This window comes from Chaetura pelagica, unplaced genomic scaffold, assembly GCF_000747805.2.
Source record: "Chaetura pelagica isolate M959 unplaced genomic scaffold, ChaPel_1.0 scaffold207, whole genome shotgun sequence".
NCBI classification, from domain to species: domain Eukaryota; kingdom Metazoa; phylum Chordata; class Aves; order Apodiformes; family Apodidae; genus Chaetura; species Chaetura pelagica.
Genome location: NW_009953929.1, coordinates 4,279,662 through 4,296,427, shown reverse-complemented (window position 1 = coordinate 4,296,427; position 16,766 = coordinate 4,279,662). Strand labels below are relative to the sequence as shown.

Genomic DNA, 16,766 nt, shown 5'->3' with positions numbered 1-16,766 from the left:
AATTCTCAATCTCAGCCCCAATAAAACTCAGATAAGCAATGTGAGTAATTAATTGTAGTCAGTTTCAGGAGCATATAACATTAAGTAGGAGAGAAAAACAGTGCATTAATGTCCAAAAGGCCAAAGGGCAATTAATTTTGAAGAAATTGCTCCTGCACTGGGTAAATGGGTACTGGATAAGACAACTCTAAGACAACAAGATGAAAACTAATAAAAACCTATTCTGATTTTATTCTTTTTTAGAGATTTACATTATTTTTTTTACTTTTTCTAGTTTTAATTTTGATCTTTAAATGAACAATATAAAATTATATGAATGGACAGCTTTTTAATATTAAATCTCATTTTATAGCTAAAATTTGGGGGTGGGATATGAAGGAGAGTGTAGATATAAACACTGTGATACAAAACTCCTGAACAATATAAAAACAAGATCACATTCATATTTTTTATTGTTATTTTTATACTTTTATTTCTATATTAAATTTTTTTTTTCCCCAGAACCTTCAGTAATAAACTGGAGGCTCCACTGTGCACAACACTGAACAGAAACTAAACAGAAAGCTCCTTCACACACTACAGGACAACAATTTACAAGATACAACACCATACATTAACAGCCTATACAGAGATACTTATAAAGACGCAGAAATTATCAGACAATGTATGGCAGCAGAATAGATTGTGGCATTGAAACATTAACAGTTCTTGCATCTTATTTGGACATTTAGGGGTAGGATTTGTTAGAGAATGTCAAAATGGGTGTGACACAGTAGCACAAGAAAATATTTTAAGAAACATAAAGTCTGTCTTGAGTATTTTTCTAAGAAAACTCAATGGAAGTCAGAGTAGCAACACAAAATAAAGAACATGCATTCTATAAAATTTAATAAATTAATCTGTGAAAGCTATGATTCTGGTAAATGTAGGCTGAAGAACAACTCAATCCTCAGTGAGTGATGAATGATGGGGCAGGGCAAAACCATGAAAATTCTGCCCATCAGAACATCTGGGGAAACAGAGCGCCTAAAAAAGAAAAAAGAGGGAGGACAGACTATGTGCGTGAACACCACTGGGATTAAGCATGAGTAATCATTACAGAGTCTGAAACCTAGCAACCCCTTAGCAGAATCCCACTCAGCACACCAAAACACTTAGCTCTTTAAAACTGCTCTGTTACAGCTTCAAAAGTTAGATGATATCTCTACTATTGTCATTCAGCCCCTTGTGTATGCAGTGTGTACTATAAACTATTGTTTTTCCACAAAACCCATTTTCATTCCCCTCAAGCTTCTTTTCTTCATGTTTCAGTTATCTGTGTACATGCTAGTCCTTTTTCTGTCTACCTTCCCATTGCAGGACTTAGCTTAAATCCCAGTTTTCCATCCAAACATCAGGTTTGAGTGTAAGACAGCGTTGACTAAGTTCATGAGCCTCCTCCCACAATCCATCCATGTAGCTTGCCTGACAGTCAAATGCAAAATTCATCCAATTACACTATTCATCATCCTTCATTACTACATCCTAATCCCTCCAAGTTCCCATTAATTTTTATGGAGTAAGACCAAATGCACATGCACAACAATTTATCTTGGCATCTGAAAGACAAAGATCATTAGGGCAGGTCCAAAACTGGAGGAGGGAGAAAAGTGAATCACCAATCTTTCTTAAAACAACTAACCCTTGGTTATTGAAAAAAATGTTAACAGTGGAAATGCTTATGAGAGTTCAAATAATTTAGCTGCTACCTTATTGTCACAGGAATACCATGAAGTAAAATTTCTTAGCACTTGTAATTAATACTACAAAGCTCTTTTTTTACTGATGTGCAGATATTTAATTTCCTTGAAATAAAATTGCATTTGATTGTGAAGACTTTTATAACACATACTTTTTAGATTACAACACACTGTCTAGTCTGCGTAGGGTGCTTTTACGTAGCACTACACTGCCAGCAAGATAACCAAAATAACATTAGTACTAGTATTGTGTGTTTGCATTTTCCACCCTATGTTAGGCCATCCCATAATGCTATCCCACATACACACACCCAGGGACTTGCTGCTAGACCTTAACTGAAAGTGAAACTCCACAGATAAATACCAAACCACAGAGTAAAACAGAAAGACTTCACACTGCAGAGCTACAAATACTACCTAGGAGCTGGGGCTTTCAGGCCTCAATTCCTCCAGGAAATTTAACAGGTATTTTCTGTACTTTTTTTTTTTACACTAGACACAGGTTCTAAAGTTAATATAGTTCTTTTTTTTTTTAAAGACAGAACAAGTCTCAGTTTCCTCAGTGATAGAACTGAGATGCTGGCAAATAAAACTACCTGACACTCACCATCTCAAAATGATACTAGGTCTGTTCAAAATTCTGTCTCATACTTAAAAAAAAACCAAAGGAGCCTGATTCACCCATTCAGACAATGTTACTGCAGCTATAAAATATAATCTGTTGTCAGCTTCTCATTCACAAAATAGCTTTCTGCATGCTTCTCAGAAAACATTATCAAAAGATAATGTTGTCAGAGTTGTTTTTTTTAATCAAAACTGTGACATCAAATGAGTGCTCTGCTTTTAGAACTTCCTGCATCTTGAATTCCTTCCACTTCATATGTCACAGGCACCATCCAGTTTGCTCACCTGGCAAGGTTCACAGGAGAATACCTCAACATCCCAGTGACAGGAGTGGAAACATGCACTTCTCAGGAACCTTTATCACATTGTCAGTCACTTTATCACTCACCTTTACTGTGAGTGACAATGAGCCTAATACTAAGAGAAATAACTAGAAATAACAAAACAAAGGAGAAAATTAGTGTAATTTATTATTTTTATGGGAACTGCTTTTCACAAATATAGTGAAGGACAGCTCTATGTTGTTACAGTACACCACCACCATCACCCATCCTTCGCTCATCTCTGACTTGGAATAAGTGTGTTTGGCAGCAAGAATAACTCAGTGCCCACCACCAGCCACCCCTCCCAGTCCAGCCCTTGAACTCCTCCACAAAAATCCTTTAAAAAGGATACCTATGAATCACAAGACAGATTTTTTTACTCATAAGATTTCTAAGTGCTTTGATGACTGCCTTTATGACTAGTAGCAGAGATGAAAAAAAGGGAAGATAGGTAAGGTGAAGTGGCATGTCAAATATCACTCACAAACTCAGATGATTAGGAAGAAAGATTTTTTTTTTAAAACTCAGATTAAGTTTTTTTAATACAACAAACCTGTCATCTCAGAATTCATGCACAAACTGTTCACAGGACACCAAATCATCATAATGTATTACAGTATGAACACAGGGTCATATTACTCCAATAGTTTGTTTACTTCCACAATTTATAGTATCATTCCAGTATTGTTTTCAGTACCTTACTAGCAAAAAAGGTGAAAAGCATCAATTACTATTGAGCACAGACTACAGATTTTTAGGAAATCAGTTTTCCTCCTGCACAACAGCATCACTGAACAGTAACTTGGCTGAAGAAAGTCGAGTTTTAAGGTTCAGCCCTTTCAGCTTAAGTTTTTCAAACACACTTATATCTCATTTGTCCTCTACAATTGCTAATCAATTATTAACTTTCCCTTTTTTGCCTTTTTCCTGCTAGGAAATGAGAAATTGTTTCCAACATATAAAAAAATACAACACAACTGTTACATCTTTGTTTAAGCATCCTTTAAAAGTATTGGCAAAGTAGATGAAGGCAAAATAAGGCAGGCAGTATAGCACTCTGTCAGTCTTTAATCCAGGACAGCATTGTAAAGGAAAATACATTTAGATGGCAGATTCATACACTGTGTGGAGTGATTTGTGTCCACACATTTGACATAATACCTAAACAAACTTGTATTAATGAATTTCACAAGAGTGAGATGGATGAAGAAGGAAACCCAGCATTTTACAGCAATTCAGGACTTTGTCCCATAGGACACAAGTGAATTAATAGAAGTTAGCAGTCTCAGAATTTCCAGTAGGTCCAAAAAAGTTTCTTGTACACAACCCTACAAAGGGTATAGATTAAGAAATTGAAACACTTGGAAGAAAATTGTTGCATAAAACCTATGTGGTTACAAAAAATATCCTGAAAAGCTGTTCTTGAGGTACATCCAATGTCCTTGTGCCTGAGTAATTTAAGTAGTTCTTGAGAAAATTGCATCTGTTTATTGACACTCAAAGCCATGCTGCTTTTGCACTGCAACTATTACAAAGCTCTCTCACTTTATAATGTGATGTTACTGAGTATATAAAAATAAGGACTATGGAGGAAAATGTATTAAATGAAGATATTTTGCAGTATGGTCTCATTTTATTAGTCACTAGGTGCTTAACTGTGTTTTATATTATGAAATTTTTTCTCTTTCTATTATTGCTGTCCATAAGAGTCTCTCTTTGCTCAAGTAATCTAATCCTCCTCAGTGCTGGTGACACCACCCTGGTTTTGTTTCACACCTGTTTAAGAACACTACTTCATGCATCAGCCTCACTTCAATGTAACAGGACTTTTCCCAAGACTAAGTCTTGAGGTACACCCCACGCAGCCTCTCTCCATTCTTTAATGCTCATTGCAAGATGACCCAAGTTGTCTAAATGGGAAATTAATTTCTCCTGTATCTTCTAATGCATACTATTCTGTTTTGCCTCTCTTGAATAACATTTTCCCATGAGACAATGCACCTTATATGCTTTACTTAAACCTACATATTTGATCTGCTACTTCAACCTTAGCTCACAGATCAGTTATCTTATCAAAGACAGATACCGTTCTAAGTCTGACACAATCAGCTTTTGTTACAAACACATTGCATTTTATCCAATTTTCCATGTAACTTCATGACCTTGGATTATCCTTTTCCTTCAAAAGGTGTTCAAATACTTTGCTTAGTACTGAGGTCAGACTTACCTAGCCATCCTCAGCCCAAAAAACTCATAATCCTCTGTCCTTGACTACTACCCTAGGTCAGACAAAGCTGTATTTGTATACATAGTTGAGCCTTAACTGTGCTGGTCAAATATTTTCCCTCAAAACAGTTTTAATCAGAAAAAGCAGCTTTCAACAAAATGAAAATGCCCTTGAAAAAAATCTGACTTTTCATTGAAGTTTCAGGTCTTACCCTGTCTGGAACAGTGCTTTCCCTATGCACTATGAAAACCCTTACCACAGCATACTAACCATTCTGCAGAGACAGGCAAATCTTTGAACTGGTGTCAATTCATATGAGGTCTGCAAAGTGATTTGGAGATATTTTTCCAGAATAACAGAGAACGGTCCATTCATTTAATTGTATTCATATGTGTTGGAGACAGGATTTTAAAAAACCTAAATTACTTTAAATCTAGGTAAATGCCTTGCAGACAGCAACTTCCTCAGGCTGCTAAATGACTTGTGTCCTCCACAGTCTATTGTTGGCAAACTTGAAGCTAATTATTATAATTGAGTATGAAAGCAAGACAGTATTGTAAAGCTCATTCAGGAACTACAGGTTGACAAACAAAGATAATGAAACACTTATTCCACTGGTAGAGAATAAAGAGGAGCTTAGATGGTCTGCTTCCACAGAATGTTCACAAGCTAAATGAAGCAGAGCAAAATAACTAGAAGGATAAGGTTTAGCAAGTATAGTCACATAATCTGTGACAAGAGGGCACATAAGAAATGGTTTCGCTACTATCTAATAGAGAAGTGCTGCACACCAATTTAAGCCTCTCCTCGCTTTCTTTGGAGCTCATGAAAAGTCAACAACCCACAAGCACTTAAGGGAAGTATGTTCCTCTATTTTCTTTATAAATGCAATTAGAGAAAATATATTTGAATGAGACCAGCTTACTAGGTATGTCTACATGACTGCTGTGTCACTATCTTGATTTAGTCTGCATCATCCACTGTTTTAACCACCAGCAACTTCATTGTGGTGAAATTGTTAAGTATCAGCTTTTCTACTGACCCCTCTAAAACCTGCCCTGAAACACTCACCAATTTACAACAGTTCTCCACTGGCAATCACTATTTCAGGTCTATCAACCAATGAATTCTTAATTTGATGCATGTCTTACTGATACTGTAGACAGTTAATTCTTTATCATGATGCCATTCTAAATGCCTTAACAAAGCTTATTAAATGCAGGTCATTTTTATGAAACTTTAATTTCATCCAAGGATAAAATTACATTTGTCTGACAATCTATTTTCCATAAAAACATTAACAGCCTCAAATGTAGGTTAAATAGATGCTATTGTCATCATGTCACAGTTTTCCCTTGAAAGCCACAGAAAAATGTTTTAAATACAGTTTAAAGTGGTCTGTCTCCAAGGTCTGCACTACAGATGTTGGAAAAGGTTTCTAGTACAAAACACCAGAAAATGAGTTTATTTTTTAAATTTATAGCAAGTGATTTAAAACTAATTATGATTTACTAATGCTAGTCTGGTCTTTAATTTTTGACAGTTGAAAATATTCAGCCTGATACTTGGGAAAAGAAACTAAGAGGAGTGATCTCAATGAATGTCTTTCTTAACCAAATCACATTCACAGAACAGTCACACCTGCTCATGCACAGTATAGCTGGCTTTTCTATTACAAGCAACTCATGACTGACACTCCAATAGCTGACCTCTCCATCTGTAATGAAACACAGAATGAGAAAACCTCATGCTCATTCATGCTGCACTGTACTTTCCCCACCTCTATTATTGCTTGTATTTGGCTAGCACTTGGTACATGTGCACAGTGCATTGCACTAATAAATAGAAGGGAATTATGCTAAATAAAAAACATATTTCATAATCTGTTTTCAGAATATTTCACTGCAAACATAATCAACTGTCAGACACAAAATAGGCAAGCTTTAAGAGAATGGCTTAACCTCTCTGAAACTGATGCCTGACTAACACCTGCAACATCTCTAATATGTCAAAATAATCCATTAAAAAGAATTATGAGAGCATTTTATACTTTAGCCAAACACAGCAATGACAACATTACAAGGGCATGGATTTTCTCATACTGTGGCAGATCTATTATCTACCATTATGCTAATGTTCCAGCAACAGATGGAAGAAATAAAACCCTCCTAGTGTATCTGTGGTGTGTACAGAAAAAAAGACGGGTAATTCCCTCTCCTCTCCTAAGGACCTGATGCCTAGCATCCCTATTGCCAGGGCCTGCCCAGCTGTAATTGTGTTACAGGATCAGGTAACACTTCCCCTTACACAGGCTCCATGATTTCTTCAGGCAACAAATGCTGCATCTTGAATAACTGCTGTAAAATCATACATCTTTCTGCTTGCCTCAAAGTGAATGCCCTTTAACTTCAGTAACTTTTAACATCACTTTAAAAATACAGTAAAACAGAAGAAAAACTTAGAAATTCTCATTGCAGCTCATCTGGAATACCATACTTTTGCATGATATAGGAATGGTGAGATGAATGGTCCCAACTGGAAATCTACAACTAGTATTCCTAATTCTGTTTTATATATATGAAGTTTCTCTACTGATGGAAAGCCAACTTAATCAATGGGGTTTTGAGCAACCTGGTCTGGTGTAAGGTGTCCCTGTCAATGCAGGGGTGTTAGAACTAGATGATCTTTAATATCCCTTCCAACCCAAACCATTACATGATTCTATTAATTTTAATAAGTATTCTCTGTTTCATTATTTTATTCTACCACCGTTCCTAAAATATCACATTGTATGTATTTTGAATTTTAAACTAATATTAGGATTAAAACCTTATTGCTTTCACTCCTAGCGGTACTATCCTTCTTCAGTAAGCATCTTTTTCTTTGCTAGTTTATCTGCCATAATTCATTATCCTCAATTTTTCTTTACACTGAAGTTTGCATACCTCTTAGGGAGCATTATAGCATGGGGGCTTTCTAACTGGTCTCTGTTCCAAATTTATTTTTTTTTTACAAAAGCAAAGATGTGGTTTGTCAGAAGGCTGCTTTCTTGGGATTAAGGTGAAACCTACTATTGTGTGATATGTCTTCCCTTCCTCAACAATGATCCCTTCCTCTTTGATCATGTGTTTTATCCACAAATCTATTACAGTTTTCACACTTCACCCAACTAGATAATTGTGCTTATAACATGGGTTATACCTTGGAAGAAGCTGCCAGAGAATCAAAAGACAATCTTTGGACCAATCTGCTCACAAGACTAGACATTCTCAGAGGATATTAAACTAAACAAGCTTTCTATTATCAAAATTTTACAAAGGCTACCCTGCTCTCAGTGGCTTAGTTCAACATAGGGAGATTAAGAATTATTTTTTCCACTCCCAGCTCTTCTTACTCATTACCTACCTAGCCAGAAGTACAACACATTACTGAGTAAAATACTCACCTGCAAAAGTTCTACACCACGTTCTGATCTCAAACAGGTTTTGAATCTACTTACATATCTGGAATGCATACAAATAATACAATATCATTAACACTCCATGTTACTCTGTTGCTATCAGCTTTATCGTGGGCTTACATCTTCGCGACTTCTGTCACCTTGGTGCCGTGCTCTTATGTTCTATAGGGGTACACGCATCCCTGAGCGCATTTCTGTTTACACAATGGGCCAGACTCTCCTCTGTCATATGAGGAAAGACTAAGGGACTTGGGGCTGTTTAGTCTTGAGGAAAGAAGGCTAAGAGGGGAACTTACTAATGTTTATAAATGTCTGAAGGACGAATGTCAAGAATGGGCCAGTCTCTTTTCAGTGGTGGCCTGTCATAGGATGGCACCAAGCTACAACACAGGAAGTTCCACCTCACCATGAGGAAAAACTTCTTTATTATAAGGGTGACAGAGCACCAGAACAGGCTCCCTAGAGGGGTTGTGGAGTTTCCTTCTCTAGAGACTTTCAAGACCCATCTGGAGATGTTCCTTCATCACCTGGCTTAGGTGTTCCTGCTGCAGGAGGGGGTTGGACTCAATCTTCAGAGATACCTTCTAACCCCTACAATTCTATGATTTCCTCATTTTGAAAATGGATGCCTTTCATACACTCCTAGTTTCCTTAGTATGGAGGGTGTTGTGTTTGGTTTCTTATTTTTTGTCTCTGGGTATATTTCCTTACATCCTGAAATGAGATTAATTTCACCAAACTTTAGATACTTATTAGCCATTTAAGTATAATCTAATTGTTTAGACTCTTTTATAGTCAATAAAGGGAAAGAAACTCATCCTAGTTTCAATTCATTCCAATTAACTCCAGCACTGCTAGATGAGATCAAATGCCTTGGGATTTGGGCATTTCTCTTTAGAGAAAAAGACTGGTAGATTAGATTTCTTCCAGATATCCTACTAGTAGGTGTCTGAGGACAGGGGAGATGAATCCTACCAACATGGTCAACTTTGAACCACACACATTTTTCTGAAGTCACTTGCATATCTTCAATGTTGATGTCACTACTGCAACATAGTCTTATCTCTTGTGTGTGTAGCTGGTCCTGTGTCTCTATTGGTGCATTCTTTTTTAGTTGGTTGTATTTCGGTTGAGGGTTGGGGGTTTTTTTGCTACATGGAGGGTCATGTCCTTGCTATTATACAACTGATGTCAGGGAGGTTTCTTTTTCTTTTCTTGAGCCTCACACAGTCTGCATCTTCCAAAACCTTTTCTGATGTCACTTTGTCTGACATTAGTGTCTGACAATATATTTCTTTTGAATCTTATGAGTATTCTTCTATCCTTTTGAATGCCCTATCTTCAATTATTTAAAAGCAAGTGTCCATTTACATCTGAGTTTTTCTTTGCATGGAGGGTTCTATTTGGGATATAAGAGGCTTCAAATAACTTGAGTAAGGTATCTTAATTTTTCCTCTCTGCTTCAGTGAGCTCACAACTAGAAGCCCATGGTCTGCAAACATCCTCAACATTTTACTTGGTGCATACTGAAGAAAAAGCCACTACTCAGTCTGCAGCTGCTTGTGTATAAAAAGACCTGACTAAGATCAGCTCTATTAATTTCCTCTATTTTTCCCACATCTCTGAAATGCTACCAGTTTCAAAGTTGAAAGCAGTGAATTTTTAGCCATAGTCTACATCAAAAACTAGAGTCAATTCTTTGGGTCTGACAGAACATATGGCTCTAGAAACAGACAGACTTCCTTGTAAGGATACATAGAACAATTTTTTATTACCACTGTTTTTCATCCATTCTCCATGCTCTCAGACATGAAAAAGACCAAGAAAGACCAAGTGAATGAATCTTGGAAAAAAAAAAAAAGAGAGACCCAATTACTTGAATTTGCAGGACTACACTATGAATCCATTTATCCTCAGTTGTTTAGTATTTTCATTTACAAAATTAGTGGGTGTTTCTGTTTTTTATAACAACTTCATAAAGAGAAGAAAGAGACACAAAGAACTACCACATAGTTCACTAGTAACATCTTTAAGTTAAAATATTATTCATGCCAGATTTAGGGATGCCTTCTCAGCTTTCTCCACAGTGTAGATCAGGTTAGTTCACATGTAAAGTCACTGCAGATCTGTCTTTTCCAAAACATAGCTGTTATTCTAACAACTAAATCTAATATAACCATGCCCTGTACTTTTCAATAGTTCCATACTGGTAACTCCCCACCCTCTGAAGAAAATTCTGTGGTGCACAAGAAATCATACTCTATTGCAAGAGACAGGAGATAGCCCTCTAAAACACTTCTCCTTCTTAGTGTGATCTTAATCTGCTGTGGATGCAAGACCTGGAGATGTCTCTGTGCCTCACCAGGTCAGTTATGCACACCAACAGTTTCATAAAGTAACCAAATAATCTCAGTCAGCTGTTAGCAGGCATCAGCCACATGCAGAACTTAGCCAGATAATCAAAGTTACGTGGTTTTCCTGCTCCCACTCAAACAGTACCAAAATGGCAGTGTTTCCCCTTTAGCTTATCGCATAGCTAACATGAAATTGTCTTTGTCAAGTAGATGTTTTGTTTAGACAATGTTGTGGGAGACAAGCAGTGAGGCAATTCCATGGTTCTGTTCCCAATATATCCTCATGAGATTATTTTTTAATGCACTGTACATAGAGCAAAGCCTTCTTGTTACACCCTGGAGATGCCATTTGCCATTTCTTTGAATCTCCAGCCTAAACTAGATCATACACCTTCAAAAGAAACAAACAAAAAAAAAACCACACACCACAAAACACAACACCAAACCAAAAACAAACAAGCAGCCCTTCCATTTCAGAAGTTAAATTCTGGGTGTCCTATTGCTATTGACCACACTTTACAATCCCATAGCCCCTATTCCAATTGTTCAACCCCATCACAGCCCCAGTGAACAACCTGTCAGTAGTTCAACTTCAGATTATCTTGTTCAGATACCTGACTGCCTTGTCTGCAACAGCATTGCCTTCATTGCTTATTGCTGGGCAGTGTAGAAAGAGGACATAATACAAGACAAGTCCAGAAGAGACAGAAGCTGGGCCAGGAAGGGGTAAACAGATTTAGATGTTGGGGCTGGTGTCAGTGAAAGAGGAAGGGAGAGGAACTGTGCCTGGCTAGTAGCAAAGAAAGACTTGGAACCACCTGGGCAAAGGGATGTTCAAGTATAAATAAGGGTACCCAGCGTAAACATCTTTGGGCACATGAACCAAGAACAGAAGTCTGGAGATGTGTAGAATCAATGGAAAAATTGGTATTTGATTATGAAAACATACCAGCACTGTATACAGATTAAAATTCTATACATGTGCATATACAGGCATCCTGAACTCAGTTTCCCAGCTTTGAACTTACCACCTTTATTGTACTAACAATGTTCTTTAGCACAGTATATTTGTATAGTGTAGAATCTAAAACATGCAGGTGGGCTGACCCACCCACAGAGGGCTGAAGTGCAAAAGTAGAAAGTGTTTGATTAATAGTGTTTTCCTGCCACCTTTTCCCCTACCCCTTAATTAGGCAGGCATTCTTTTGTTTTAGCAGTAATTTATGAGTTATGCTAAGAGGTTTATAGTCAGTTTCTTCCAACTTTTAAAACAACCTTAGTGCAAAATCTACTTTTTTCCACCACAGTATTGAAATTATTTCTTACTGAAGATGCTGGGGGATCCAACAAGAACAGCTGAAGTGTGATAAGACTTCTTGCCAGCCTTAAAAATGCCATAGACCCATGTTTTTTATACTTTTGAAATACCAGCAGTACACAGGGATTAGAATTCCTCTTTCATGCTGCACTGAACTATACAATTATGTCTGTCATAAGGCAACTATGTCAACAATAAAGAGGAAAAATTTCTGGCAGAGTTTACCAAAACAATGATAAATAGGCAAGTGCAATATAAGTTTAGTGGGCTGAATAGTAACTAGATAAATAAGAGTTAAATAATTTCTTAGAGAATCAAAAGCATCACAACAAGCACAATAAAATTTTTTTCACTTAAAACTGCATCTCGAGAGGCTTCCAAGCAGAAGCTTGGACAATACACAATAAACGTGTTATATAACAAATACAACAGGAAGGAAGAGGACCTATTGCAATCCAAAATGAAGTTATCACTCAACTTAAACAGTGTACACACATAGCAACCAGTTAAACGCATCAGGCACTCAAGTTTATGCCTAAAATTAGGCTCCTACTTCCATTTTTGGCCTTTTCATTAGGTTTTTCTGAAGCATTGAGAAACAACACAAGTCTAAACTACGGCTTTTGTACTTTTCTTTTTAATAATAGCTTTTAATTACTTCACTCTTCGGAGGTTTCAAATAAAACTGGGTGTGGGCCAGAAAAGGATTGCTTGGTATCATTTTACTCTCACAGAAGCAAGAGGATCTAAACTTTCCTTGTACAATCTCACCTCATGAGATTCCTAATTTGATCATGGTTCTGATAAGAGCTTATATTAAAATCTTACAATTTTTTAAAGTAAGCTCTATTTTTCTCATTAACTCAGTATATAACCTCAAATGAAGGAATGAAAATATTCTGACAGATGCAATTTAATTTTCAGAATGCACCGATGTACACAGAAAAATCTCAGTTACTATAGAACAACTTCCCAGCAGAGCAAGTTACTCAGTTTTGCAACCTGTAATGGAGAATATAAGGATGTTTTACTTAAGTTTCTTCAGGATACAGAATTCATACTTCGTGTGTAACGCAGCGATCCCATAAACAAATTATAATGAAAAGGAATGGTTAAGTTGAAGACCCATTGTTATTCAGTATTTCTTCAATATTGCTGCAGAGCCCAAGTCACTACTCAGTTTTACACTTGTTCCCTTTTTCTTTGAGGACGCAGAGAGAAAGAGCAAAAGAGCAAGAAAGCAAGAGAAAGGAATAGGGGGGATAATGCAGGGTGACAATCAATAAAGCAAATTTTCCCTAGTAGCAAAAGTAGATGACAGACCTGCATAAAGAACACTGAAAATTTCTTTGCAAATACAAGTAGCAGAGAAGAAAACTCAACTTGAGGGACTCATGGGAGAGCTGTTATTGACAGATATGAGGATGATGTACTTACTCAAGATGAGCAGGTTTTTCTTTTATCTCAATAAAGCACTTAGATTAAAGGATTTGAAAGACAGGTATGAGACAATAGCATAAAGCCTTCTCCTAACCTATTTACATAATTTTATATAAAGGAGCATTGATGTATGAAGTGTAAAACAAATGTGTTGAATGCTGAAAATAAAGTACTACAGAGAACAATTTATGTACACTCCCAGTGGCGAAGAAACTCAATATTTCATTAAATACTTGGCCCATTGAAGAAATGCACTGATTTTACAAAAGGCTTCAGTATTTGTGCTTAAGAAAGCATTCACTATTGTTCTTACATAGAGCAGCTAATACAACTCCATCTTAAATTTTTTCCTGTTAAAATTGCATAAGAGATCACACTGAGAATAGTAAACAGGATAATGTAGTATACATTTCCTCTCTTCCAGCTCCTACTGCATTTGAGTACTCCATAACACAACCTCTTCAGCCATTCAAGTACCCTTCAAGAGAGATTTTGAGCACCAAGTGTTTTGGGAGGTTTTTTTGAGGGGTGGTTTGGGTTTTGCTGGCTTTTTAGTGTTGTTTCTGAAATATGTTAGACTGATGACAGGCATTAAGAAGAGTGCATCCAGCAGGTTGAGCAGTCTCCTCACCCTCTACTCTGCCCTATTAAGAACACACCTGGAGTATTGTGTCCAGTTTTGGGCTCCCTAGTTCAAGAGGAATAGGGATACACTACAGAGAATTCAACTGAGGCCTACAAGGATGATTATGGGACTGAAACACATGTCTTATGAGGAAAGGCTGAGGGACCTGGGGCTGTTTAGTCTAGAGAAGAAAAGACTGAGAGGGTATATTATTGAAGTTTACAAATATCTGAAGGGTGGGCAACAAGAAGGAGGAGCCAGTCTCCTTCTCTAGAGACTTTCAAGACTCATCTGGACACATTTCTGTGTGACCTTTCCTAGGTGATCCTGATCTGGCAGGAGGGTTTGACTCCATCTCCAGAGGTCCCTTCCAACCCCTACCATTCTCTGATTCTATGAACATATGCAGTAACAAGTAGGTAAAGAGATGCTATGTTTTATTTTTCCATTCAGTTAAATTCCATTATGCTTTCAAACTGAAATTTCTCTGGAATAGAGAAGTATATTAGTATCAAAATCTGCATGGGAAATTTTCTTTAACAAACTTCACAGATACCTAAAACCTATCTTAACCCACACTGGCCCACCTCTCACAACAACGCTACCTGAATGGTGTAATCCTGTTGCCAGGCTTCTGACTAGTCCCAGTGCATATGGGGTAAGTACATAGCTTGGTTAATTGCATTTAAAGTGTAATCCAAAACCTGCCGTACTCAATTAAACACTTTGGTAAAGTCCTTTTTCCAAAGCTTATTACTTTGGAAGGATAAGAAATATAGAATTTCATCAGGGTTGGGGAAAAACTGTCTCAGAACATGCAGGGCTTCATTTTCAGGAATAGTTACTAATAATGTGAACTTCAAATATGAGTGGCATTTTTAAAATAAATCAGCCAGATGCTGGAAGTATTGGCTGCTCAGTGATATTTAAGCACTGAAATTAAAGATCTGAAGGGCAAGTTATGTTTCTGAACACTGCTCAAGAGCAGAACGTGGTAAGCAAATATTTGCTTAAATCTACATGACGATGGTAACTAAACACCTGAAAAAATAAGCAAATAATGAAATTAAATGAAAGTGAAACTGTATCAGACTTGCTTTTCATGTAAGATTTAACAAAAATCCTCCACAAGAGTCTCTCTTGCACTGATCATTTACTTTGCTTGAATACAGGATCGACTAAAGGATGATGACACAGATTATATCATAAATAATGATGAACTGACTGAAAACTCTGAATCATCTCACATGCCAGTGCAGGACAGAACATGCTCTACCCAGGCTACAAGCAAGGAAGATATTGATGAAGGAGACCTTGGATTAGGAGGGTACAAACTCCAGCTTGAACACACTGCAGGTCAACACCAGATGAATTCTTTGACATGAACAGTATAACATTAAACACAGGAAATGAGACTAAACCAAACAAGTTACTACTATGTGACTAAAAAGGTTAAAAGATGTACTAAGCACAAAAATCAAAGCAAGCTTAGATTTTACCAATTAAATGTCTACTGCCTTGAGGAAAGATTTTACCATCATCCACATACCTACAATATGCATGTTTTCTAACTGCAGCAGTTTTATTTAAAAAGATATGTAGGGCTCTGCCAACCCACTGTAAACCCATTAGTCATGTGGTATCTCAGGTTATACTTGACTGTACTATGCACCTCACACACAGACAGACTTTGAATGTTTCTTATAGTCTTGAGCCAGCTGAAATTGAGAGGAATAGCTTCCCAACACTTCTCATGCTCACATGATTACAGCATTTATACAGCTGGCTCTGAACAAATCCACAGATAGCTACTATTCCAGTAGCTATTACATTTATACAGAAAAAGCAGAATTAATTTTGCTTAAGACATATTTGATCTAAAAAGACATTTACAATGCAGCTCATCAGACATTACACACCAAGCTTCTTCATGCTCACAGTATCGATTTTTCCTGACAACCAGCCCAACACTTGCTTTCTAAATGCACCTCATAGCATAGCTCATATAGGGCTGCATCAGGCTGCCACAAATTGACCATCAATAGTAGGAAGCATTGAAATATATAGAATCAGTCATAGATCCCTTTTTATTGCTGCACTCAATGGATATGATCACTATTTAAACAGCAGTTATTCCACAAGGCAGTTGTCATTACAGCTTTGCAGCCCACAAAGCTTACAAAACAACAAAACTTCCCAGTATGTAAGATCATTCTAAATGTATATTTTAAGATGATGACTTTTTTTAATTGCTGAAACAAAGCAAGTGGTTCTAATCAAATATTTCTGCAAAATAGCTATATCTTAGGACTGGCTGCTGCAAGGGTAAGTCTGTCCATCTCTATTAGTGCAGGGCACTCAGCAGCACTAGTGATGGGACAGCCATGATTAGATAAAAAAAATCCACAAGAGGGGAGTTTAGGTATGAAAGTATTGTGCCTGCATAATGGCAGTAACTGGGTAAATGACTGGTCAACAACACTGTCACCGCTCCCATCTGAGACAACCAGAGCTTCTTCAGACTGAAACTGAGGAAGCAGAGGACTCTAAATCAGTTGACAGAGCAGGTGAAAAGGGAGTAGTGTTTTGCACTTGCTTTGCTCCAGGTCACAGGATGAATTAGTTTGATTTGAAGAGGAGCAGACTTGGTCATGGC

At 37.1% G+C, this 16,766-nt stretch overlaps 1 protein-coding gene across 1 annotated transcript in view; it reads left to right on the top strand.

Annotated features, from left to right (window-relative positions):
- The window catches only part of SLC9A9 (solute carrier family 9, subfamily A (NHE9, cation proton antiporter 9), member 9), a 182,209-nt gene extending 166,714 nt beyond the window's left edge, over positions 1 to 15,495 (top strand). The window contains exons 15-16 of the mRNA XM_010001677.1: positions 14,663 to 14,768; positions 15,283 to 15,495. Of these exons, the coding sequence (XP_009999979.1) occupies positions 14,663 to 14,768; positions 15,283 to 15,495 (319 nt within the window). The remainder of the gene's footprint in view (positions 1 to 14,662; positions 14,769 to 15,282) is intronic.
- The last annotated feature ends 1,271 nt before the right edge of the window (positions 15,496 to 16,766 follow it).